Source organism: Populus trichocarpa, chromosome 2 (genome assembly GCF_000002775.5).
Source record: "Populus trichocarpa isolate Nisqually-1 chromosome 2, P.trichocarpa_v4.1, whole genome shotgun sequence".
Taxonomy (NCBI): domain Eukaryota; kingdom Viridiplantae; phylum Streptophyta; class Magnoliopsida; order Malpighiales; family Salicaceae; genus Populus; species Populus trichocarpa.
This window is the reverse complement of record NC_037286.2, coordinates 9,321,460-9,345,225: the sequence shown is the minus strand read 5'-3', so window position 1 is coordinate 9,345,225 and position 23,766 is coordinate 9,321,460. Positions and strand designations below refer to the sequence as shown.

Genomic DNA, 23,766 nt, shown 5'->3' with positions numbered 1-23,766 from the left:
GTGTGTATTTGTATAAATAAAAATTATTTGTTCTTGATAATAAAAAATGATGTTTAAGATAAAAGAAAAAGAAAAAGAAAAAGAAAAGTATGCATTAAAGGGAAAAGCTAGGGTTAAATATATATTTTTTTAACTATGTTAAAAATTAACTTTATTCTACATGCGACATTGTGTTAACAACTTTTTTTATATTTATTAACGCATATGATTCTTGTTTTATTTTATTATATGTAAGTATTAATTTTTCAATTCACAATTATATTTTTTTTATGTAAAAAAAACACGTTATCAACACCTAGACATTCATTCTTTTGCGTAAGGAAAAACAATTATTTGACCCATAGCGAAGCGAGTCAAATAAACATGTTAACACTTCTTTAATTTTTGCATTTATTAGAGTAGATAATTCTCGATTTATATTAATTAAATACCTGGATAAACTTTTTAATTTATGATTATGATTTTTTTGTCAAACAACACATTTAAAAAGCCTATATATTTATTTTTTTGCTGAAAAATAATTATCTAACCCGCGGTAAATAGCGGTTCAAATAGCTAGTTTCCCTACAAATTACATGGTTTGGCTGATGCCCACTTTTTATCGATCCAACCTTGCTCTCCTCATCTTCAATGCCTGGCCTGTTTTCTTCAGGTTTGCTCCATTTCCCACTTGAATGATACATTAAAAACCCAGATTGAACTCATCACAGTGGTCACTAACCAACAAGCTCAAACATATAGTTAGCATTGCAGGTTCAATCGGCAATGAACCATCAGCAGCAATAACGTGGTTGCTTAGATATAGAACTTTAGTCTTTTGAACACTGTTTGCTTAGACTCAGGTAGTACATTACTAGATTTTACGCTACACTGTGGAGCGAGTTAATTTTTTTCTAAGATAAAAAAGATATTCAAACAATAATAACTTGAATGAATCTTGAATTAACTTGATTAATTCGCTATTCAATATAACCTCAGAAGAAAGAAAGGAAAAAAAATAGAAAACCCAAGTCTCGATAGGTTAATGTCAAACGATGAAATTAAAAAAAAAAACCGAAGTTAAACTAGGTTAATATTCGAAATCAACAACTCTAGTCATGAGATTAAGACGATCATACAAAAGATCAAAAAACAATCTTGAACAAAATTCTTAACCATCAAAAAATTAAAAAGAAAACAAATAGTAATCAAAACAATGAGAACCAAATCTGGTATAAAAACTAATGAAAAAAATAATGAGGGACTCAATCAAAAATGGAATAAAAAAAGATAAAAGATAAAAAAAGAGCAATTAAAAGAATGAGAACCAAAATTTGATAAAAAATAAATGAAATAAAATTTTGAGGAACAAAATTAAAAGATAAAACAAATTAAGAAAATGATTAAAAAAAGAACAAATAAAAAAATAAGAACTAAATCTGGAAAAAAATAAAATGAAATGTTAAGGGGCTAAATTGAAAGGAAAAAAACCCAAGAAAAGGATAAAAAAGTAATAATCAAGAGAATGAGTACTATATTTAATATAAAAACAAATCAAAATCAAATGGAGAGGGATGAAACTAAAAAAAGAAAAACAATCTAAAACAAAGAAAGACTAATAAAAAAAAGGGTTATAATTGAACTTTTTCTCCATTATTATTTTTTTTATCAAAATAATATTATTTTTACTTTTTTAGCTAAATAAAAAATCAAGTTATTAGTTAGGGGAAAATCATGCCAACATCTGTTGATTTTTTTAATCAAAATAATATCATTTTTACTTCCTGCACAATTAAAAATCCGATTGACCCTGATAACCCTAGTTATTCAACCCAACCCGTAACCCGGGACATGATAGGGGTCAACTCCCGGACCGGGTTTTAAAAGTATGGTAAAAAAAAGCACCAAATATGATATGAAAGTTCAATGAAATTAAATAATAAGGGATGAAATTGCAAAAAAAAAATTAATCAAGAAGAGAACTCAAAATAAAAGGAATTGCAATCATAAGAATGAGGATCAAATTCAACAAAAAAAAAAATTAAAAACAAAATAAATAGAAATAAAAAAAATGAGGATCAAATTTGATAAAAAAAAACATAAAAAATCAAATGTCAATGGACGAAATTGAAAAACAAATAAATTGAATTCGAAACAATTAAATGATTGAGGATCACTTTGCAACTTTGCAAGGTCAGTCCACATTTTGAGGTGGAGGGGAGAGAAATGAGAGGAGAGGGGAAAAACTGTCTTCGAAGCTCCTTCGTGCCATGGAGGCCAACACACATTGGCCCACCGTGTAGAGGGTGATGAAATACTTCGAATGTTGCTACAAAAGGCTATTGATGACCATCGGAAGGCATCACACGCGCTATCCAAAAGGCGTGGGTACTTCTCATGCACCAACTATTTTTTTTAATTATAGAAAGACTAGAATACCCTTAACCCCATGAAATAATTGCAAGAATACTAAGATTAAAACACCTAAAATGCCACTGACCTTAGGAGGAAAAAAAAAACCCCAAGAGCTATGAGGTAATAAAACTGTATAAAAAAATAAAAATCTAATAACACCCTGGACATTAGTTGTGTTGTTTTCTTTTTCAAGGACATAAGAGTAATTATATTATACAATAAATATATGAAAATACAATTTTACCTTTAAATATATGTTTTTCATTGAAGAGCTCTACCATCATAATTTCACTATGAACCGCACCGTGTACATTCTACGGTAAAACACTAATAAATTCTGGTTTTATTTGTATTGTTAGTTTTATTTTTTGTAATTTGTAATGAAAGACGGAAGGACTTGAGTGCTGGCGTGGAATTTTTATTCCCCTGTGCCCGCCGGTTTCAGGGGGCTCACTGGGGATCCGAGCACAAACCCCCACCGTTACAGAGACAATAAGAACGCCACCAGAAGCCATGACTCCCTTAAAAAATGAACATACAGGATACACTCTATTGATCCACATCGTCGTCGTCATTTCTTTGATGGTTTAACCACTAAATAGTAAAAGCCTTCTGCAAGAAGTTTTACAGTAGTACATTTCTTTTCAGTCTAAATCAAAACCGGACCTCTGTATCTCAAGTCAAGCATTTGATGTTTTGGTTGGTAATGATAACATCGGGCATATAAGAAGAAATTTCATCGAGTAAAGCAACCATGCAGTTCAGTGCAGTAAATAAGGAAAGCAGTGTGCTAATCATGCATGTCGGGGAGCACTGCATCACAATACAGGAAAGTGGTAAGTTAATCAAGCATGTCAAGCAGCACTGCATCAAAGAGCAAAAACTCGTTCCACATTCATGAGCTCAGAGTCAACCACACCAGAATGCATAGTGCTCGTCTTTGCGATAATTACTTACGAGACCACCACAGTGAAGGCAGATGAAACTGCTCCCATCTGAGAATGCATCCAACACAATTTGCGTCCTGCCAGTTTCTGCAAGTATGGAGTTTACATGAACTTCGGGTACAGCTGAAGGTGATTGGTCACCTCCATTAAGTGGTGTTTGTTCATCTTGTAAAGGCTGGGCCTCAGCAATTGCACATTCAGCAAACAAAGAGGCCAGATGATCAACATTAGTGCTCTCTTGCAATCTGTTCAAATACAGCTCACGAGCACGGTGCAAGGATTGAAATACAGCTTGATCCCCACCTTTGGTTCTCATTGCCATGACCACCTGCCCCAAGTATCCAGTAAGCACAAGTTCTAAAATAAGCACCTCATTTAAACGGAAAAGGGATATAATTTTAATGAGAACTTTTCAACCTTTTTCATGTTTGAACTGTGGTGTGTGAGACCACTGTTTGCGTGCGGATGTGTCTGTGCACGCACACAGGAACCTAAGTTTATGGCTAATGTATCGCAATAGATAATGATGAACAAATAAGTCTATCATGAATGTTTGAGATACCTAAGCTTGGGAATCAAATGCGATAGCCTCGGAATAACTCTATATGTCCTTCATTAATAGATTCACTTGCAAGTTATCCAAATTGAAAAAAAAAAAAAAAGCAGCAGCTCGAGCTTCCAACAAACAGATGACAAAACTTGTAAATATGACCGAGCTTGGGACGTAACCAAAAACATAGTTGAGTAGTTTTGAAGTTATTCTAACTTCCTTGTCACGCCCCTCATCGTTTCAAAGACTCCTGCAAGTAAGCTGTTAAATTACATGGATTTTGTACTTTGATTCTCCAACGTCAAAGAAATCAGCATGTTGGACACCCTTAAAAGGGAAAAAAATCAAGCTTAAACCCTAATGAGTGAAAACTACCATCCTAATAATTGTGACTCACCCTTGCCCGCGATTAGAAATGGGCATTTTTTTTTTCTCACTAAAGCCCACCTTTTCTCCTCATTTCTCAACTCACAACTTCCCAGATAGACCCTAATCACATTGCAGGCTAACAGATCCCTCAGCTGTATCATTTGGAAGAAAGACACATTAGAATAGGCATGCACTCCTCCTAATAAATGAATTAATTTCTTGATAATAGTAGAAAAATCATAATGCGGAAAAGTGTGAGCGATGGCGAATTGAATGACCCCTCTACAGACAAGCAGGCATAAAAACTGATTAATTAAATTTCTAAAACCTATAAGATTGGTCAATCTTCTAAACATCTGAATGATAATAATTTTGTCAACAAAAAAAAAATCAAGATAAAAAGAACGCAAAATCTGATACTGACTTCATTAGATAAAAGAGAGCGAGAGAGAGAGAGGAAGATGATCCAGACAATTGAAATGGTAAATTGAGAATATTTATTTAATTTAATTAATTCATTACCGCTTGGAGAGCTTGAGAAGGGTTGCCTTGATTGATGAGTTGGCGAGCCAATGTGAGCATCTCTCGAACGTTGTTGTCATTTGGGACTTGATGCTGCTGCGCCGCGGTAACGTCAGACATCTCTCTGTCTGCAGTACGATGTTCCATGGCATCAACCATTTCACCACTTGTCTCCAGATTTTTGCTTCTTTTTTTTTCTGTGTGCCAATCTTCTATCCCACTCTGCTATGCTATTTGTCTTCTTTCTTGCAAAATCATAAAGCAGAAAATATCATAACGGGCATTTTATTTTTGGTGTTTGATTAATCATCGCTGGACGATTCCACCAAATACTGTCCACCCTCCTCCTCTCTCTCTCTTCTTCGTGGATTGATTTGCTCTGCTCGGATTGAGCTTGGGCTCATTTTATGTTTAAACAATTAGATTGGGCTTGAATCATTTGTGTTGGGCTCTATTTTGCTAGGCTTCTCTTCTTTTTGCATTTTTTTCTTTCCCTGATGCTTCCATATAATGTTGAGAGAGTTTCGAGCGAGCATTGTGGCCTAGGCCATCACTGCCAATCAATATTGTAATTGGTGTCCATTTTCTTACACCAAGCAGGTGGTGTTGGAACTTGGAAGTGAATCAAAGGAACTTTCGCAAACGTGAGGCATGAAAAGCTTTAATCGAATGGTTTTACAAGTTTTATATTTTGTCCAAAAAAGGCATCGTAGCTGGTTTTACCTAACATGATCCTGTCTTTCATGACACACACACACACACACACACACGATACTGTCTTTTGAGGATAATAAAAGGATAAACTAAATTAGCCCAAAAGAATGTGGACATACATCGTCTTATGGTACCTTGCAGGTTTTCATTGAATCACGAAATTGCAAGCCGTCCATTCACACGTATCATTTATTCATGGGGAGCAACATAAAGCATAACATGGATGCAAGAATCATTAACTTGGATGCACTGTACAGCATGGCAGATGCTACCGTGAATTTAGCTACTCTAATCATTGATCCGAAAGAAGGAAAAAGAATTGGTGGTTTTACAAAATATTTTCAGCACAAGGCTCCCCACGGAGGATACTAGCAGGAAGAATTGAATCCGCATGCAGCAACACAGATAATGTAAATTGAAAAGGCTACAGAAAAAAAAGTAGGACATATTGCATATGCTATATCATCTATTTCTCTGCTTTTTCTATTAATTCATTAGTTTTGTGGTACAGTAATATTACTTAGATAGGTTATCCGTGCTATACCACGGGCTATCTTTTAAAACACAAATAAAGTTATGTGAAAGCAATCATTTAACATAGATCGTTAAAAATAGCAGTTTAAGCTGATGTATTTCGAAGGAGAAAGCAAGACAAAAGAGTCTATGATGTATGTTCTAAGAGCATAGGCAAATGTCAAGTAAAACAGTTACGATGTAAAAGACCAACAATGCCAAGCCATGCAAAGTTACAAAGTATGATACATAAAACATGTGCAAATGCTGGGAGTGGTGCCAAGTTCTTTGCAAAAGTACAAATAAAGATGCTTGCTTCTAGCTACACTGTGAGTTAGATCAAAAATATATATTGATATTGTTAGTGTATTTTCTAGTACTAATTTTTTTAAAAAAAATATTGTGAGCTTAAAATTCGATGTACATTTAATAAATAAATTAAAAATTATATACATTATTAAATATTAAAAAGAATTGTTAATATTCACTAAAGACCAGTACCCATGGCCTCATCTGTTTTTTCTAGCAAGATTAGAGATAAAATTAAAAAAAAAAAAAAAACTCAATGGAATTCCTTCAATGAAATACAATTCATTAACACCAAGAACAATTTTTTTGGTTGTTGGAATATAGCCAACCGATAAATTTCTCTTCTTTATTTTTTCTAACAACTTCTTTTTCTTTCTCTAAATCAATAATTAAAACATAAATAAAATGAATTTTTAGATCCAAAATGTAAAAAACTCATAAAAATAAGATTAAAAAATAAAAAATAAAAAACTCTAGAGACCTAAGAAGTAAAAAATGCACCTCGATTGCAATAGAGAAAAAGAAAAATGGTCTTCTTTAGTAACCACAAGAATGTTAAATACCTTCATCAAACTGGTCTTCTCGAGAAGCAACCTCATATACGCTTGGCTATTGGTTAGCATGATCTACTCTTGTTGGCTAAGTGAAGGAACCTACACGAACTCCCTCTAACGCACCAACCTTGGTAAGAAAATCACAAATTATTGCTGGACATTTATTTCAATCTCTATGCTCGTTAGAAGGGGCTATGGATACACTTCTTGCCTGTATCCTAAAAGCCACCACTCTGAAAACCTAATGATTAGTAAGAAATAGGGATATCGCACTACTGAGAAAATGAAGAAAGTATCAATGAGAAAATGAGATGTTAGGCAGGGAAAACAACATTCTGTGTAAAAATAAAAGTTCAATAAAAGACTAAGTCAACATCACCACACCTTGGTGTTTTTAGTATCCTCTGACTTCACATCAATTGGCTTAAGTTCTTCTTTGGAATCCTGGGCTACGTACATTAGCTTTCTCACCAAAAAAGCGTTCCTCTTGGATAGGACAACACTCACTTCTAGTCTTCTAGACCTGTGGTCATAAACGACTTATTAGTGATCTCAATGGCTATATATAGCTTTGAAATTACTTAAATGAGTCTTGTTCTTGTCATGGGCTTCGTTGCATCCTTCAAGGTTCTTCTTTATCGTAAAAGCTTCAACATTTTTGTTTATTGATTGTATATTTCAAACTTTCTTCTTTTTTTAGCAATAACAAAAAACTTTAGTCAATTTAGAGGACCATCCAAAAGACCAGAATATTTTAAATGGCTGACACTATCTTCCCTCGACTTAGATATCCTATGTCTAGAATGCGATCCTACTTGCCTGTTAAAATCAGGATATTTGAAATGACTAACACTATCTCACCTTAGCTTAGATATCTCATGTCTAGAATATGTTCCTAGTTGCTTGTCAATATCCTTATGTTGTTTATTATTATCTACATGGAAGAAGAACTAAATCAAGAATAATACAAAGCTATCAATTTCTCCAGAGAATATGTTTGCATAATAAATTAGATCCTAAAAGATGATTTGATTTGCATAGTGTTCTCTCTCTCTCTCTTTTTTTTGTCCCAATTTTTTTTTCATTTTGTTCCCTCAATTTGTTTTTCTTTTAATTTGATTATTTAACATTGCTTTTTATATGGAATTGGTCATAGTAATTTGTTTTTATGTTTACATACGGGGCTTTGTAGTGTCGGGGGAATATTTTGTTGCTCAGTTGATTCTCGATTAAAATTCAATTTTATTAAACTATAAGAATTAGAGCATCATGGACCGAATTTGAAATTAGAACAACTATTAAGTCCCTTTTGTTTGCTAACATCGGGGATGATTTGCAAGATCGAGGTAAGTTTTTTTTGTCCCTTAACTTTCTTTTTTTCTAATCTAATCCTGTCAAATTGACTTTATTTGAAATTTAACTTGGTGGTTTATTTTTTTTTTTTTAGTTTAACGTGGGTGTCCGGGCCAGCTTGCGCACACCTCGACTAATCCCACGGGCCCTGAAGTTAACAACCATGTAAGCCTCCAGTGACCATCATATGAGCAACCACAGGGCTCGAACCTGAGACCACAGAGGGAGCAAACCTCTTGGTCTCAAACTCTTACCACTGGGCCACCACCTAGATGGTTATTTATTTTATTTACCTTGATACGAGGGTCTTGCAATATCGAAGGTATTTTTCGATGCTCGATTTTGCAAAGTAAAATAACATTTGGCTAATATATAATAATTAAGTGTCTAGGGATCAAAATTAAAATTTAAACAAATATGGAGATTGGGGTAAACTGACAGAATAAATAGGTTGGCGCTTGAAATGCATGCACCAGTTGTAGGAAGCCTTTGTCGTCCTTGGGTGATGCTTGAGGCTTCATATTGCGGCCGAACGCCGCCTTCTGTAATAATGTTGGAAGTGTCCTGACATGCATGATCTTTATGCTTGTCAAGTGTGTGTATATGGCGGCGTAGTGATTGGGCTCTGATAGATTTTTTTTGTTCTCCCTCTCTTTCCTCTATTTTCTCTCTCTTCTCCTCGGGTTTCACATTGGCCTACTAAAATTATTTAAAGGTATCATGTCATTTGTTTTTTGTATCAAATTTGATCTTATTGTTTTATTGTTATTTTTTTATCCTTTTTTATTGATTTTTTTTCTTCAATTTCATTCATCATCATTTGGTTTTATTTAATTTTTTATATCAAATTTGACCCTCATTCTTTTGATTTTTATTTTGGGCTTTTTAATCCTTTTCTTAATTGATTTTTAAAAAAAAATTATCCCTCAACATTTGGTTTCAATTTATTTTTATATCAAATTTGATCCTTGTTTTTTTTATTTCTATTTGTTTTATTTTGGATCATTTTCTTATTTAATTTTTTTTTCAATTTTATCCCTTAGCATTTGGTTAGTTAAGAATTTTACTTCATGATTTTTTAGGTTTTGCCTTCTACGAGGTTAATCATGTGCCTATGACCACGGTCACGACTTCTGAATATTAGCCAAGGTTAACTTTAGCTTTTTTCATGTCTTTTTTTTAATTGATTTCTTTTTATCCTTCAGCATTTGATTAGTTATCTTGGTCTTTGTGCTTTTTTTTACTTTTTTTTGCGGGGTTATCCTGTTATCCTGATTTTTTTATCTTAGGTCGCGGGCTTAGCGATTAACTCGAGTTGATTAGGGTCTTTTTATTTTTGCTTTTTTTATTTTATTTTTGCCCTATAAATTTGGGTTGTTTGATGATTGAGTTTCATAATTTTATTCAATTTTATTTTGACAGAATTACCTGATATTACGACCAGGTTACAGATTTGGCACGATAACCCGGATAGGCTAGAGTCATTTTTTTTACCTTTTAAATTTATTTTTTCTTCAATTTTATCTTTCAACATTTGATTTTCTATAAATTAAGCTTTGAGTTTTTTCTATTTTACTTTCTATAGAGTTATCACATTCTTATTTATTTATAATCGTTATATTTTTTTATTATTATTAAATTTTATTAAACCCCAATCAATTTATTGCTAGAGTCTCAATTTTATTCTTACTTTTTTCAAAGTAACTGTGTCTCCTGAAAAAATTTTCTTTTCGTTGAAAACAATTTAGCTCGGATGGGACATAACGCTAACCACCTGTCCAATCCTATGTTATTTTAAGAAGTGAAGTCCAATGTAGTGGCTTTGTTCTTGTTGATTTCGAATATGCACAGTTATTCAATATTTTACCTAACACCCCGATCAAAGAACGATGCAATTCATAAACTAATGCAGTGGTTCTTCTATTTCTTCTTATATTTTTTATGGAGTCAATTCTATCCTTACAGAAATTTCAAGTGTTTAATCTACCATTCCAATGAGTTTTATGAGACTAGAAATAGTCGTGTGAATAATTTGTTTTAAAAAAATGACTTTTCCAAGGTTAATGCGTTAATATATCCTTCTATATAAGATTTTTTTTTTCTAATTTGTCTTTATATTTCTAATTTAGCCGATTTTATTCTTGAGTAGATGTTGTCTTTAATATATTCGTATAGCAAGGTTTTTAGGCCAATCCATTGGAATTAGTTTGTGATTTATACACGAAGCAAAGTTCTTAGAAACTTAACTTGTATTTAAACGTAAACTTATGATCACGTGAGTAATTCTGATGGGTTGGTCTCAAAATTTGTCCAAATAATAGATTTGAAACTTAATAATCAAAGATAAAGTTAATTGAATAAAAAATATAAATAAAAAATAAATAAAAATATCTTCATATAAGAAACATGTTGAGTCATTAATTAATCCTGTATTATAACAAGGATATTAAAAAAAAAATCATGTGCAAGTCATGTGACTAATTCTAATTATTTTGATTGAAAAACTCATTGAAATGATAGATTAAACAATTAGACTTTATTTAAATATAAAATAAGCTAAGTTATAACATAAGAATAGGTCTTAAAATCACCTCATTATATAAAAAAAAACAAGACATTATTTTCATAATTAATTGCTTTTGTGTTGATAATATCATACCCCAAACTTTCAATATCACCTTTCCACTTCATCATCGAGTTACGAATATAAGTTAGAAAGAGATGCTCAACTTATCAACATTTCACACAAATGAGTTCAAAAAATCACATAGAAAGTTCTATCCAAAACAAACACAATTTTGTGTGATTAAATGTGGGAACTAGTGAATAAAAACGTTGTGTTAGAGGTTTTCAAAGACGTTGAAAAACTAAAGATGGTGGAGAACAATTACCAGAACCCCCACCTGGCCACTTTGACTTTGCATTATTTTACGTGGGTCACTTGAATGAATTCTCAAAAGTCGTCCATGACTTCAAAAATAAGAACTTTGCTAATCCTATCCGCACAACCCTTGAAATTTTTTTAATGATGAGATCAATGCGAGCCTTCGATTGTTTTAAATGGTACTCAATAATTAAAGAGGTAGGTAAAACCCATAAACACAACCCTTTAATTTAGTTTTTCTTATTTAAGATTGCGTAAATCCCTTCGACGCGATCCTTCAAATATCTTTTAAGAATTGCGCTGATCCATCAGCAAATTTTGTCAGTGTTGTGCTGATGAGTTGCACTTTCTCCCCTCTGCTTGGTTTGCAAATTTCTTTCCTGTTCTTATGATGAGGACCACTTCTTTTCCCATCGACTAGCCCTCATTTTCACCCATAAAAAAATGCACATAACATGATTCGAGATTGGAATAATATTAGGTGGGAAGCCTTGCAAGATCCACCACGTAACCACGTATATAAAAATTATATAAAAAAAATCTAGAAACCAGTATGAGACCCTAAAAAAATCAAAAGAAAATTTTCAATAACCCACTACTTGCATGATTCAACTCCCACCAAATCCACTCTTTCCACCCTTTTCATCTCTAATTCAACCAGATGAAAGAAAACAAAGGAATCCTATGCATTTCTTTTCTGCTTAGGCGGCTAATAGCCTACTAGCCTTGTCCGTTTGAGTATCTGAGCCCTGCTGTCTTGCACGGGTGTGGATGATGATGAGCTGGGGAAGAGCCTTTCTCAGCCGATTGATTAGTTGACTTAAGATGATTCAGGGACGAGAGCAGCAGGTGCATCATCGAATGGATGAGAGTGATTGTGTTCCCCTTCATAGGTCACAATAAGCATCATGGAGTCATCTAGAGCTCTCTCCACATGTTTGCGTGCTGGACATCCTCTCACGCTGCTGCACTTGTAATATCCCCTGACAAATTGAAACAATGGCAATTCAGACTGAGTTTTTGGTCTAGCCCAGATATCTCTAAAAATAAATCGGAACCTAGAAACAACATTGAAGGACCAACAATGCTGGAAATGTGTTAAAAATCAAGGAAAATCAAGGGAAACCAAGAGAGCAAAAACGATACCTTGGATGAGGAGAGCCTTTGATGGGCTTTTGACCATACTTTCTCCAGGAATAATCATCAGGTGGAATATCAGCCATCTTATTGCTAATTGCAGGAACTCTGACCACTCTTTTAGCCCTTGATTTTCTGCTGAATTAATGAAAACACGGTTAGGAAAATGAAATCAACACCATTTCAAACAATCTCACACAAATTTACCGAATGAGAATTGATGTTAAGAGTTTAGAGAAAAAGACAAACCTTTTCTTGGAGCAATGGCAGCGACCAGAAGAAGAGCCACACTTGAGAGCAGCATCATCCATGGAGTTGCACTTTCTCTTAAGAGAAGAAGAGGACAAAGGGGGTTTACCAGCAGAAGGTTGGGTAAAATGAAACCTAGAAGGCATAGAACGCTGGAAGCCATCAGTTTCCCCTGTAAGAGAAGACATGAAAGAAGTGGCAGAAGAAATTGATGGCGAATTAGAGAAATTGATTGTGGTAGGAATTTCATTCCGATCTGACAACCCTTTTTTTGTAACCAGAAGAGGGCTCTTTTGCTGCTGATTGTGAGGTAAAGGAGGGAGACGATGAATTGGGGTCGGTTGATAAACTCTAAAAGCAGAGGCTTGCTCTGTTGGCTGCGAATTAATTGCTCGAACAGATGGTCCAGGCTCTTGAACTTGCCGTTTTTCTTGTTGCGATTCTGGTTCTTCTCGTATTTGTTGTTGAGTAGGGGGGGTATCAGGAGCTCTTCTAAATCGAGCGTGGCCAGTTCTTGTGGTGCGACCCAGTAAAGAGATGACCTTTTTGAAGTTGTTCACCGCCATATCAGTAACAGTCATGATATTATCCGTGCCAAGATTGGAACTTGAAGAGGCTGCAGATAACTCTTGGTAGTGTTGCTGTTCAAGTTGATTTTGTTTGAGCAATTTTATGACTTCCTCGACGCTTTGTATCCCAGAAGCTGCCGCTTCCCTCACGGCATTCTCTTGCATTTTTGTAGCAAAACAATCACCAGAATACCCCATCATAAGCTCCACAGCCATGTCTTTCACAGCATCCGAGACTGTATCTCTCTTTTTCTCTATAGATTGATTGACCGATATATAAAAAAGAGGAGAGGGATAAAGAGATATTATTATCACTCCATTATAGATATAGATACACAAATAGAATGGATTCAGTTCAACGGAAGTTTGAATTAGAAACAAGAGATGAACATTAAAGAAGGAAAGAAAAAGCAAAAGAGAGACGTGAGGGAAGATGATAAAATAAAAGGAAAGAGATTTTCTTTTATTACTTTCAGGTCAAACCTCTCGGCATCAAGGGTCCCTTCTGCTTACCTTGCCGTCAAACTCACTACCTAATGGGTTTCCACCACGTGGAAGGTTTTTTCAGGATATTGGCTGCCTCTTTAAACGTGGGTCCCGGTAACGGGATTGAAACTGGTTGGAGAAAACGATGAAAGATAGAGAGATAAGGTCAAAATGTTTTGTTTTTTATGAGCCGTTGGATTGATGACGCGGTAAAATCGGGGTTTGTGTTGGTGACAGTAAGGTAGAGTTGACCTTTAACAGCTTTTAATACAAAAGTCGTAAGTATGTAACAGTGAAGAGTTAGGTGGGACCAAGAAGGTTCCTCTTTAACAGAACACAAGAAGCTGCGTCAAAATCTCTACCTACAAGTCACATGGGATTCTTTTCTTTTTCTTTCTTTTCTTTGGCGCTTTTGAAGTATAATTCTCCTCCGGTCCGCTCACCATTAGATATGATTAACCTAACAGTACTTGTTCTTTCACCGTTGATCAACATCTTCCAACATTTTTTGAACATCAGATCTTCAACTGGAAATCCCGCTTAGGGCCCACATAAATTACAAATTAAGATTAAATTAAATAAAACAGAATAGTGTTTCATTACGCATCATTCCGTTGACGCAACAAAACGTTATTCATGAGGTGCCTTTTTTTACATTATAATCCTTGTAGTTCTTCAAACTTATATTTTTGTCATCACACTTTATTTTTTTATATTTCAGTCCCTAAAAGTTAAATACTTGCTTGGAAGTGTGGTCAAAATTGTGTTTCAAAGTACTTTTCATTTGAAAATATATAAAATAAAAAAATTTATTTTTGACATCCGCACATAAAAATGATTCAAAAAACATTAAAAAAATTAATTTGAAGCAAAACTCTTTTTTTTTAAATAGCGAAATGGCAGTTCAATCGCAACGCCAAATATTTTCTAAGAAAGAAAAAAAGATGTTGACAAGGGAAAAAAATAAGAGAATGTTGAGAAGGAAAAAATGAGAGAGTTTTCTATTTGCCACAACCCAACATAAAAAATAGTCTTTGTATTAACAAATTCATATTGAAAAGGAGAGTTCAATATAAGTGGTTTGGGCATTAAATAATGCTAGAAAAAATATATATTTTAGAAAATATATTTTGATTTGATTTGATTTGATTTTGAATTTTTAAACTGATTAGGTTGTGTTTTGGAGTTTAAAATCGAATTACAAGAGTATTTATGAACTATTTTTAGGGAAAACAATTGAAGTTTGAATTTTAGAAGTCAAAGAAAATTTGGCTTGGCGCTTTTTTTAAAAAACCAGGTGTACAGGCTTGGCCTTGCAAGCTGAGTCATACATGGGTCATTCTTTGAAGTCCAGGGCGGTTAGGCTTTATTGTTTTGTCCCTTCTCTAATTTTATTTTTATTTAATCATTTTATTTTTTTCACATTCTAAAATAAAATAATTATTACTGTATTTTAAAGAACAAAAAATGACACAATGATATTGTAATTTTTAAATAAGATAATAGACTTTATATGGTAATATTGACAATTGCTTTATAAATAATTATATATAAACCTAACATGCATTTTTTTAATTTGTCATGAATGTTCAATCCTCTCAAATTTACCTTTTATTTTATTTTCACATGTAATCGTATAAAAATTATTAAAACATGCTTTTTTTATTCAAAATTGCTTTCAAATCATGAAAAGTTTTTATTCAAAAAAACAATGATATGAATAAGATATATGTTTTTATAAAAAAAAAATACATGAATAAGGAAAGAGATTTTTAACTAGAGAAAATTTTAGTAAAGACTCATAACTATATGTTAAAAATGTGTTATCTCCTATTTTACCATTAAAATAATTTGGTGTTCATGTATCATGATGGACTTCTTATATAAATAAAGTAAATTTGATTATGCTAATATAAATTAAAATAAAACTATCAATTTTTTTTCTTATACATCTTCCATATATTCATAAATTAAAACACAAATGCACATGTTAAAGTGGTTAATAAGACTAGTTTATCGAAAACTTAAAGTACTTCCAAGTTGATCGTGCACCTTTGATAGATATGATGGAGATGTTTTCGAAGGATGTGAATTCTTATTTGTCACATCGTTAGGAGATTAGCCAAAGCATAAGTGATGCATAAAAAGATGAGAAAATCACTATTTATAAAGATCATATATTTTTATAAAATTGCACAAGGCCATCAATCAAATAAAATCCATAGATGAGTAGATTTCAAGATTGCAACAATAAAAAACAATGTTGTCACCCCTGATTGACTTGATTTGTGATTAGTAACAAAAGACAGACGATAAAATTAAGTCCAAGAAAAAAAACTTTTAAAGTTAGAAGAATCCAAGGTCCAAGGTGTTGCAAGAGGTAGACCAAACTGGGCAGTATTTAGAGCAAACTTTGCTTAGAATGACAATCACAAGTTGGGCAAAGATTGTGTAGTTATCTTTCATTTATTGTTGTTTTATTCTTTTATTCATTTTATATTCAGAAATGAACATCTGGTTTAAGAAAATATTTTGTTTTCTCCTTTTTTATATTTTTTTGAAGATTTTATTTATTTATTTCTTTTTGTACCTCGAATTGGACTTGAAAGTATTTTAATATCAAGAACCTAAAATAAAACAAGAATTTTATATATATCCTTGCGGGCCAAGAATATTACTTTTTTTAATGTCTAATAGTTTAGGCTCATGTGATATGGAGCTTGATAGTTCTTCAATAATAGAATTGCTTCATAAACTTCCTATTGATAGGTCTAATTCGTATATCATCTTTGTCAACAATCTTGTATAATTCATTATTTTTCCTATTCTTCAAAAGTTTATGGAGTTAGAGTTGGTTTATCCTCAATAGATAACTCATCTAAGTTTGAGTTTGTAATTTGTAATTTGATGCTTCATCAATGGTGATATGGTTTGTGGATACAATCTTTAATTTTGAAGATTAAGTCTCTACTTTTGTTAGAGTCTTTTCACCTTTTTAAAGCTTTTTGTTTCCTTGATCAGGATTTACTTGATCTTCCTGACTTACTCCTCTTCTATAACTCTATTTTTCTTTTCATCACTTTAAAGCCCAATATGGAGAAAACATAAGCCTTTAGTCTTGAACTCTGTGTTGGGTGGAAGAGGATATTTGATCACCCGGTCTTTCAAATGCTGAAACACGTAAATCCTCGCCCAGTCTTTTAAACATTGAAATAAATGAATTTTATTTATTGTCTTGATATGAAAGACAAGGTTTTTAGGCATCTTCTTCATTGTATTCGATGATATGGATCGTAATAGGGTTTGTTGCAGCATTCTACACCTTAATATTTGGAGGTTTACAGGGTCAATATCCTATTCTAAATTTTGATTATTGGACCGATCTTCCTCTCTGTATAATCTTTCCTGCTCTTTAAATGGTCTTCTACCTATAAAAATGTCATATGCTTCATACTTCTTTACTCGTATCTTATCTTTTGAATTGGAATTAGGTATGTCTTCTAGCTTAAAGTAGAACCTGACATTTGTATAGTGTGATTCTTCAATAAAAATTGTTTTTTTTTTTTTTTTGCAACCATAACACACTTGACTTCATCATCACAACTATATAAAAAACGTTGATGGAACCACACCATTCTCGTGTAAGCAAGTTCTTCCCAAGAGCAAGTCTTTGCCTCAATAATATGACAAAGTGTTGAAAAGTTCATCTCTCCAATCTCAATCTCAATATGAATCTTTCAAATATATGTTGTTCTTTTTTGTTAAAACCTTGGATAATCATCCTACTTTTGGATATTTCATCCAGAGATATGCCAATATTCTTCATCATATGAACCTGCATAATGTTAATTATCGATCTATCATCAATTAAGATGCGTCTTATTCCTTGATCTCGGACCTACCCACTTATATAAAGTTGTCTATTATATGATTTTACTCCAAGCTGTAAGTCCTCATTTGATAATTAATTTGTTGTTAAACAATTAACATTGATTACATCATCAGCCCTTGAGAATAACTTTTCTTCAAACTTTTTAGAGCCAATAAAAACTTGAGCAAGAGCCAATCAAGAGCAGTGGGAAATAATTTTTTGAATTGTTTTTTAATGTACTTGTAAATAATTTTTTGTCATTTTTATCTCCATTTTGATTTTTATGTATCATTGTATATGTTTAATGAGTATCACTAAGACAATGAAATCCAATAACAAATTCAAATTGGTTCTCTTGTTCAATTGAGGTTCAAGACACTTCTTCCTTTTTTGGGTTGTTTGGGAACATGTTTGAAACTGTATTTCTTAAAAAATTAAACTTGTTTTTGCTTAAAATTATTTTTTTCATGTTTTTAAATTGTTTTGATGTACTGATATTAAGAATGATTTTTAAAAAATAAAAATATATTTTATTTTAATATATTTTTAAATAAAAGTATTTTAAAAAATAATTTCTATCATAGACCTGAAGTCAACCATGAGTTAACCCTGAGGGGGGTGTAGCTCAACTGGTCAGACCCTAGGTTTGTCCTTAGAGGTCACCAGTTCGAGTTTCACAAACCTCAGGGTTACCAGAGGCTTACATGGTCATTAACTCCAGGACCTGTGGAATTAGTCGAGGTACGCGCGTAAGCTGACCCGAACACTTACGTTAACAAAATATATATATATATATATATATATATATATATATATATATATATATATATATATATATATATATATATTTTCCTCTGAGCCTTTGATGCCCGGTCAACAGCGAGAGTATTTTTCGTGAGGGGCACGAGGAAAGCCAAAAGTATGGATGAATCGTGGCCCGATATAAATCATTTAAACATATAGAAAGACTACAAGGCCCGTCTTTCCAAAAATCTGTTTTAATCTTCTGAAATAGCCTGCCTTTAAAGTTCACGCGTCACTATTTAATATTGGGCTTCTAGACCCGGGCTTAAAGAAAGCAGGAGTATAACATGTAGCTGTTTTTTTTTTTATTATTATTATTTTGTTGGCAAATTGCGGCCAATTAGAGCTGACAGATTCTCATTCAGAAAACGTGGAAACTGGCAAATTGCAATACCAGACTCATTTCCAAAAGTCAAAACGTAGAAAAAGGCCAATTGCATCACCAAACTAATTTCCGAAAGTCAAAGGATTGATTAAAAGAAAAGGAGAGAAGTTGCTAAATAGAGCTGACGGGGCCATTGTCTCTACGGGGAGTGGAGGGTTGTCAGGAAGTGAGTTTTAATTTATTTTTTTATTAAAATTTATTTTTTGTTTTAAATTAAAAATTTTTAGTGTTTTTATGTTATATATTAATAATAAATTTTAAAAAATAAAAAAATATATATTATTTTAATATTTTTTCAAACAAAAAACATTTTTAAAATCAGATTTTATTGAGCTTATCATTGTGAACTATCGAAATAAAGAAACAGCACCACCATTTCTTCCATGTTACTGTCGTTAAATCCACCGATTGCTTGTTAAAAAAACAAATCAGACTAAAATTTGGAAAATTCTACGAAGACTTTCACAATAATGATTGTTTACAGAAGGGGAATTTATCGCCACTAATGAAGATCCCTTGTTGTGATTGAGTAGTGAAAGCATCGACTAAAAAGTCTACGTCAACTCTTCCCACATCACCAACCTCTATTCCTACAGCTATAAACAGCTGCTAATTCTGTATTGATTCAATATCGCTAAATAACCAGCTTCATTCCCGTCTAAGTAGCCATGGCGATCTGTGGAATCCAAGGCTTTCCTCTTGAGGTCACTGGTATGATTACCTACCTAGCTCAGACTCGTTAAGTGTCAATCGATCAGTTTGAGACTGACAAGTGACCATCGTAATTATCTCTCTGTTCATAATGTCTTTCTTTGCAGTCGTTGCTTGTTACAATTTGGAGGACAAGGAATGGATATCAAGACAAGACCCATATGTTAGTGTTGAGTATGGAAACACCAAGTACCGAACCAAAACGTGCACAGGTGCCTATATCTCCTGAATTTTGCTTTCATGTATAAATAATACATGCCAAACCACTTAGTTTTTAATCTCAAGAATCTTCCTTCATGTTTGCTCTTTCTTGTTTTCCGACGTAAGTTAATTATTGCATTACTTGTAAATTTTGATTCACTGAATCAGATGGAGGCAGGAACCCCGTTTTTCAAGAAAAGTTCATTTTCACACTTGTTGAAGGCCTCCAGGAATTGAGCGTTGTGGTTTGGAACAGCCACACCCTCTCTGCTGATGAGCATATTGGCACCGGAAGGTAATTTGTTGTTAGCCCTCAAGAAGTAGTGAGGAAAAAGAAATTGAAATGTTTAGGATCTTACTGATCACTTCGCTGTATTCCTGGAACCTGCTTAATGTAGAATCCAGCTCCATAAAGCCCTTTCCCAAGGTTTTGATGATGCTTCCTGGCCCATACAGAGCAAAACTGGCAGGTTAAACATGAGCTCACATAACCTTCTGTCGTTAATTTTGACTCTTGTTAGTATTATTCTTGAATTTCTGATACATTCTCTCCAATGCAGGCATTCAGGGGAAGTGCGGCTTATGTTACACTACTCAAATCCCAATGTATTTTCAATCCCAAAAATTACTTTGCTTCTCTTGCAAATTAATAGATCAATTTATTCATATGCATGATAGAGAACTGGTTTGCTAACAAATTAATAAAAAATGGTTTCTTTTGTTGGAGCACCACAGCAACATAAAGGGAAAATGACTCCATCAGATTTAGGATCAAAATATGCATCGCCACCACTGAACCAGGTTCTGCCATACCCTTCCATGCCACCAGCACCCGCTGCTCTTTACCCTGCTACAACTACCTACTCCTCCCCTTCTCCGTACATGGGGTACTCTCCTAACCCTGCGAGCTATCCGCCACCCCCTCACGTTCCTCCTCCAGCTGGCCGCTACCCTCCGCAAGCGTGTTTTCCTGCAGCCTACCCTCCCCAAGCATATCCACCTGCTCCTCAGCCCTCAACGTACTATCCTACAGGTAAATTAACGCTTCCTTGCTGGTTATATATCAGGCCTTCAAATAAGGAAAGAAAACGTTACTCAGATGATTCATGTACTTGTCAGGTTCTTTATATTTATTAATGGTTCTAATGTAGTCTAATAAGTGGTGTTTTTTTTTCGCTTGATGTCAGGTGCATCCGGGGTTTATCCACCACCACCACCACCAGGAACATATCCACCGCCGCCGTACTGAGTTTTTTATTGGATTTTTTCTTGGGTTAAACAGATAATCTGCAGAAGATATAAAATTATTTCTCTAGTAAATAAATTTACTCGACTTGGAGCGCAATTTCTACAGTCCCTTTTCTTTTCTTCAAAAATGTCACTGCTTTAATATGCATGATCAATCAATTAGCTCTCCTTCAGCTCAAGCAATTGTATGTGCTTGACTTTGAAATTCATGTGATTTATTAATATCTCGACGTTGATGTTTATCCTTTCATTTTCCAAATAAAATCGCTGGGTCGTCAGGATTTCTTGTACACAAAAAAAATCCCAGATGTTGAATTAAATAACTAAATTTATTGATTCATTATGGTTTCAGTGTCTATTTCTTCTTCTTCTTCTTCTTCTTCTGAAACTCTTGCTCTCGATCTGCTGCTTTTATCATACATAACAAGCCATCTTCTTTGAGTTATCTAGTCTGTATTACCTCTCTAATGAGATCAATGTCGGTTCTTGTTGGTTATAACCAAAATTTGTATCAAACCCGCCTTCATTTATTGTCAGATTTCACCCCTTTTTTTTAATTTATAAGGTTGGTTTGGCTATGATATGATAATATTAGCAATTTTAGGCGTCACGTTAGTCTTGTGTTGCGCCAATTATACGTGTAGAGTTGTGACACAATGTTTTGGGATTGTTTGAAATTATAATAGTAATTATTTATTAAAATATTTTTTATTTAGAAATATATTAAAATAATATTTTTTAAAAAAATAAAATTTTTAAAAAATATTTTTAAAATACAAAAACAAAATAAAAGGATGTAAGTTTTTTACCCCGATCCGAAATATCTGTTTTCAATTGGCATATCTGTTTATCCGTCAAAAGTAAGTTGGGCCGGGCACCAAAATTTTCATTGTACACATGGCAATTTTGTAATTATCTTTGTACATAAAACTAAAAGGAGAAGGGCAATTTTGTAATTTTGTGTGTGTCTGTCAATTATGATCAAGACAATGTTATTTCAACAAGTTTGTCTTTTATTTTGATTTTTTTTAAATTTGAATATTTTTTATTATTGTTTTGTTTTTTTAATTTTACATAATTTGATTGGATGTGGTATATACAAAGATGCTAAGCTAAATTTCTTTATGTTTTAAAAGTTTTAAAACACATGAGACTCGAATAAAAAAAATAAAGATATAAACACTTAAATGTGAAAAATAAAACTAAATATCTTATTTGATTAGAAATAAAGTGAAATATCCACACACGTGCTTGATGGACACATGAAAACTAATTTAATGTACATATTAACATATGTTCTGACAAAATATGATAGAGAAACACTTGACACTATTAATTTTGAAAATCTTGCACTTAAACACAACATTATATAATAAATCAATAACCTATTATTTTTGTTTTTCAATAATCTCTTAACTTATAATGTATTTTATTTTATTGGGTTAATTACATTGAACCTCTTATAGTTTTTTTTTTTTTTGCCCCTATTTTTTAAAAAAGTACACTTTATATTCTAAATCAACTTAAATTTTTAAATTAGATAAAATAATTAAATTTTTGTCATATATAATACACGTAAAATTAAACCAAATAACATATTGAAAACTCGCGTGCACGCAACAACAATTCAGCCACATCATATGATAAATCCACGAACACAAAGGACAAACACAACAACCACAACTTTAAACCCAATTAACACTAACCAAAAAAATATTTAAAAAATAAACAAAAGGCAAAAAATTTCCACTGGTGTTGATTTATATTTTTTGGGTACTCCAATTTTCTTCATCAATCTTGCTATTTTTTATTGGATACCGAGAGTGAAATTCCCACTAGTATGGTGAAAATATATTAAGCAATAATAGATTAATGAAATATCACAAGGATTGACCGCTATGCTAGGAGGCCCTGGTGTTGATTTTTGAAATCCTATGTTCCTGACTTGAACATTGTTGACTAATCTACATAACCCTCCCTTTCTGGGCAACAAAAGATCAATCAATCATCATAACCAACAGAACCTACATCCCGTGCTTCAACTCCTACTGCCACCTACTTTTACTTTGGAAAATAAGCCCAAGAATTTAGGGGGGGGGGGGGGAGACAGGAGCAAAATAGTCCCATTAGATTTCAAAATCAGAAAATAAACTCCAATCAATCTCTTTCTTGTATGTAAGAAATATAAAAATCAATCTCTAATTAAAAATTGATTTGACAGGGTTGTTCAAGTCAATGTGCAACAGCTATCTAATTGATTTGGAGTTATAATTTAGATTGGAAAATGTGTGATTTTATGGTGGAGCTGGTGAGAAAGATGAAGAAGACTGCTTGGTTGAATTAGGTTGTTGAGGAGGTGTGATACGTTACTAGAATTTCTTGGTGGATTTGGGATTGAATATGTTGTTGTTTATTAAGGCTTTTTGTGCAATTGAAAGGAAAAGTAATAAAAAAGAAGAAGAAAATAACATAATGGCTTCAATTATTTCTTGTGGGGGTGTTAGCGGGTGGCTAGGGTTTTTTAGTTCAATGAAAAAGTTGTAATATTAATTATAAGAGCTTTTTAGTTATTATATTATAAATAATTTAATTTTTTTATTGATTTTTTAAACTGTAAAGTATTATAAATTTTATAATATAAAATGTAATTTCTAAAATAACACGTAAAGCAAAAGAATGAAAAAACTATTGGAGGCCGAGTATAAACCCTATTTTTTTATTATTGTTATTGTTTTGATACATATGGACAACAACACAGTAGCATAATACACATCCTCAGGCAAATAACATTTTACCAAAAGCCTAGACCAAGAAAGAGAACAAAGTAAATTTAAGGTTATTTGGAATTGGAATAGCAGTAACGGTTCAAAGTATTTTTTCTTAGAAATATATTAAAATAAAAAAAATTATTTTTAATATCAGTACATGAAAACGATCTGAAAACATAAAAATAAAATTTCAAACAAAAATTTCAAAATTTTTTGTTATACTTTCCA

The 23,766-nt window shown here is 32.7% G+C and overlaps 3 protein-coding genes across 5 annotated transcripts; 1 reads left to right on the top strand and 2 right to left on the bottom strand.

Annotated features, from left to right (window-relative positions):
- Window positions 1-2,946: 2,946 nt before the first annotated feature.
- LOC7462864 (uncharacterized) lies at window positions 2,947-5,160 on the bottom strand. 2 transcript variants are annotated; one of them, XM_024594765.2, is made up of 3 exons: window positions 4,783-4,931; window positions 3,904-4,141; window positions 2,947-3,669 (listed from the first exon to the last, which is right to left on the bottom strand). In XM_024594765.2, exon 3 carries the CDS (start codon window positions 3,661-3,663, stop codon window positions 3,304-3,306), a length of 360 nt encoding a protein of 119 aa, XP_024450533.1. In that variant the 5' UTR covers window positions 3,664-3,669; window positions 3,904-4,141; window positions 4,783-4,931; the 3' UTR covers window positions 2,947-3,303. The 2 variants fall into 2 exon arrangements, with proteins under 2 accessions (XP_024450533.1, XP_052306177.1); XM_052450217.1 differs by lacking the exon at window positions 3,904-4,141 and having other exon boundaries at window positions 4,783-5,160.
- Window positions 5,161-11,575: 6,415 nt separating this feature from the next.
- LOC7472684 (probable WRKY transcription factor 7) lies at window positions 11,576-13,509 on the bottom strand. Of its 2 annotated transcripts, none has more exons than XM_002301130.4 (3): window positions 12,496-13,509; window positions 12,256-12,384; window positions 11,576-12,092 (listed from the first exon to the last, which is right to left on the bottom strand). In XM_002301130.4, the coding sequence occupies exons 1-3, from the start codon at window positions 13,278-13,280 to the stop codon at window positions 11,930-11,932; spliced, it is 1,077 nt and encodes a 358-aa protein (XP_002301166.2). In that variant the 5' UTR covers window positions 13,281-13,509; the 3' UTR covers window positions 11,576-11,929. The 2 variants fall into 2 exon arrangements, with proteins under 2 accessions (XP_002301166.2, XP_024449814.1); XM_024594046.2 differs by having other exon boundaries at window positions 12,256-12,381.
- A 5,589-nt stretch (window positions 13,510-19,098) lies between these two features.
- LOC7462863 (16 kDa phloem protein 2) lies at window positions 19,099-21,110 on the top strand. Its single transcript, XM_002302395.4, has 7 exons — window positions 19,099-19,321; window positions 19,429-19,533; window positions 19,691-19,817; window positions 19,921-19,992; window positions 20,083-20,128; window positions 20,258-20,555; window positions 20,710-21,110. Exons 1-7 carry the CDS (start codon window positions 19,279-19,281, stop codon window positions 20,769-20,771), a joined length of 753 nt encoding a protein of 250 aa, XP_002302431.2. The 5' UTR covers window positions 19,099-19,278; the 3' UTR covers window positions 20,772-21,110.
- The last annotated feature ends 2,656 nt before the right edge of the window (window positions 21,111-23,766 follow it).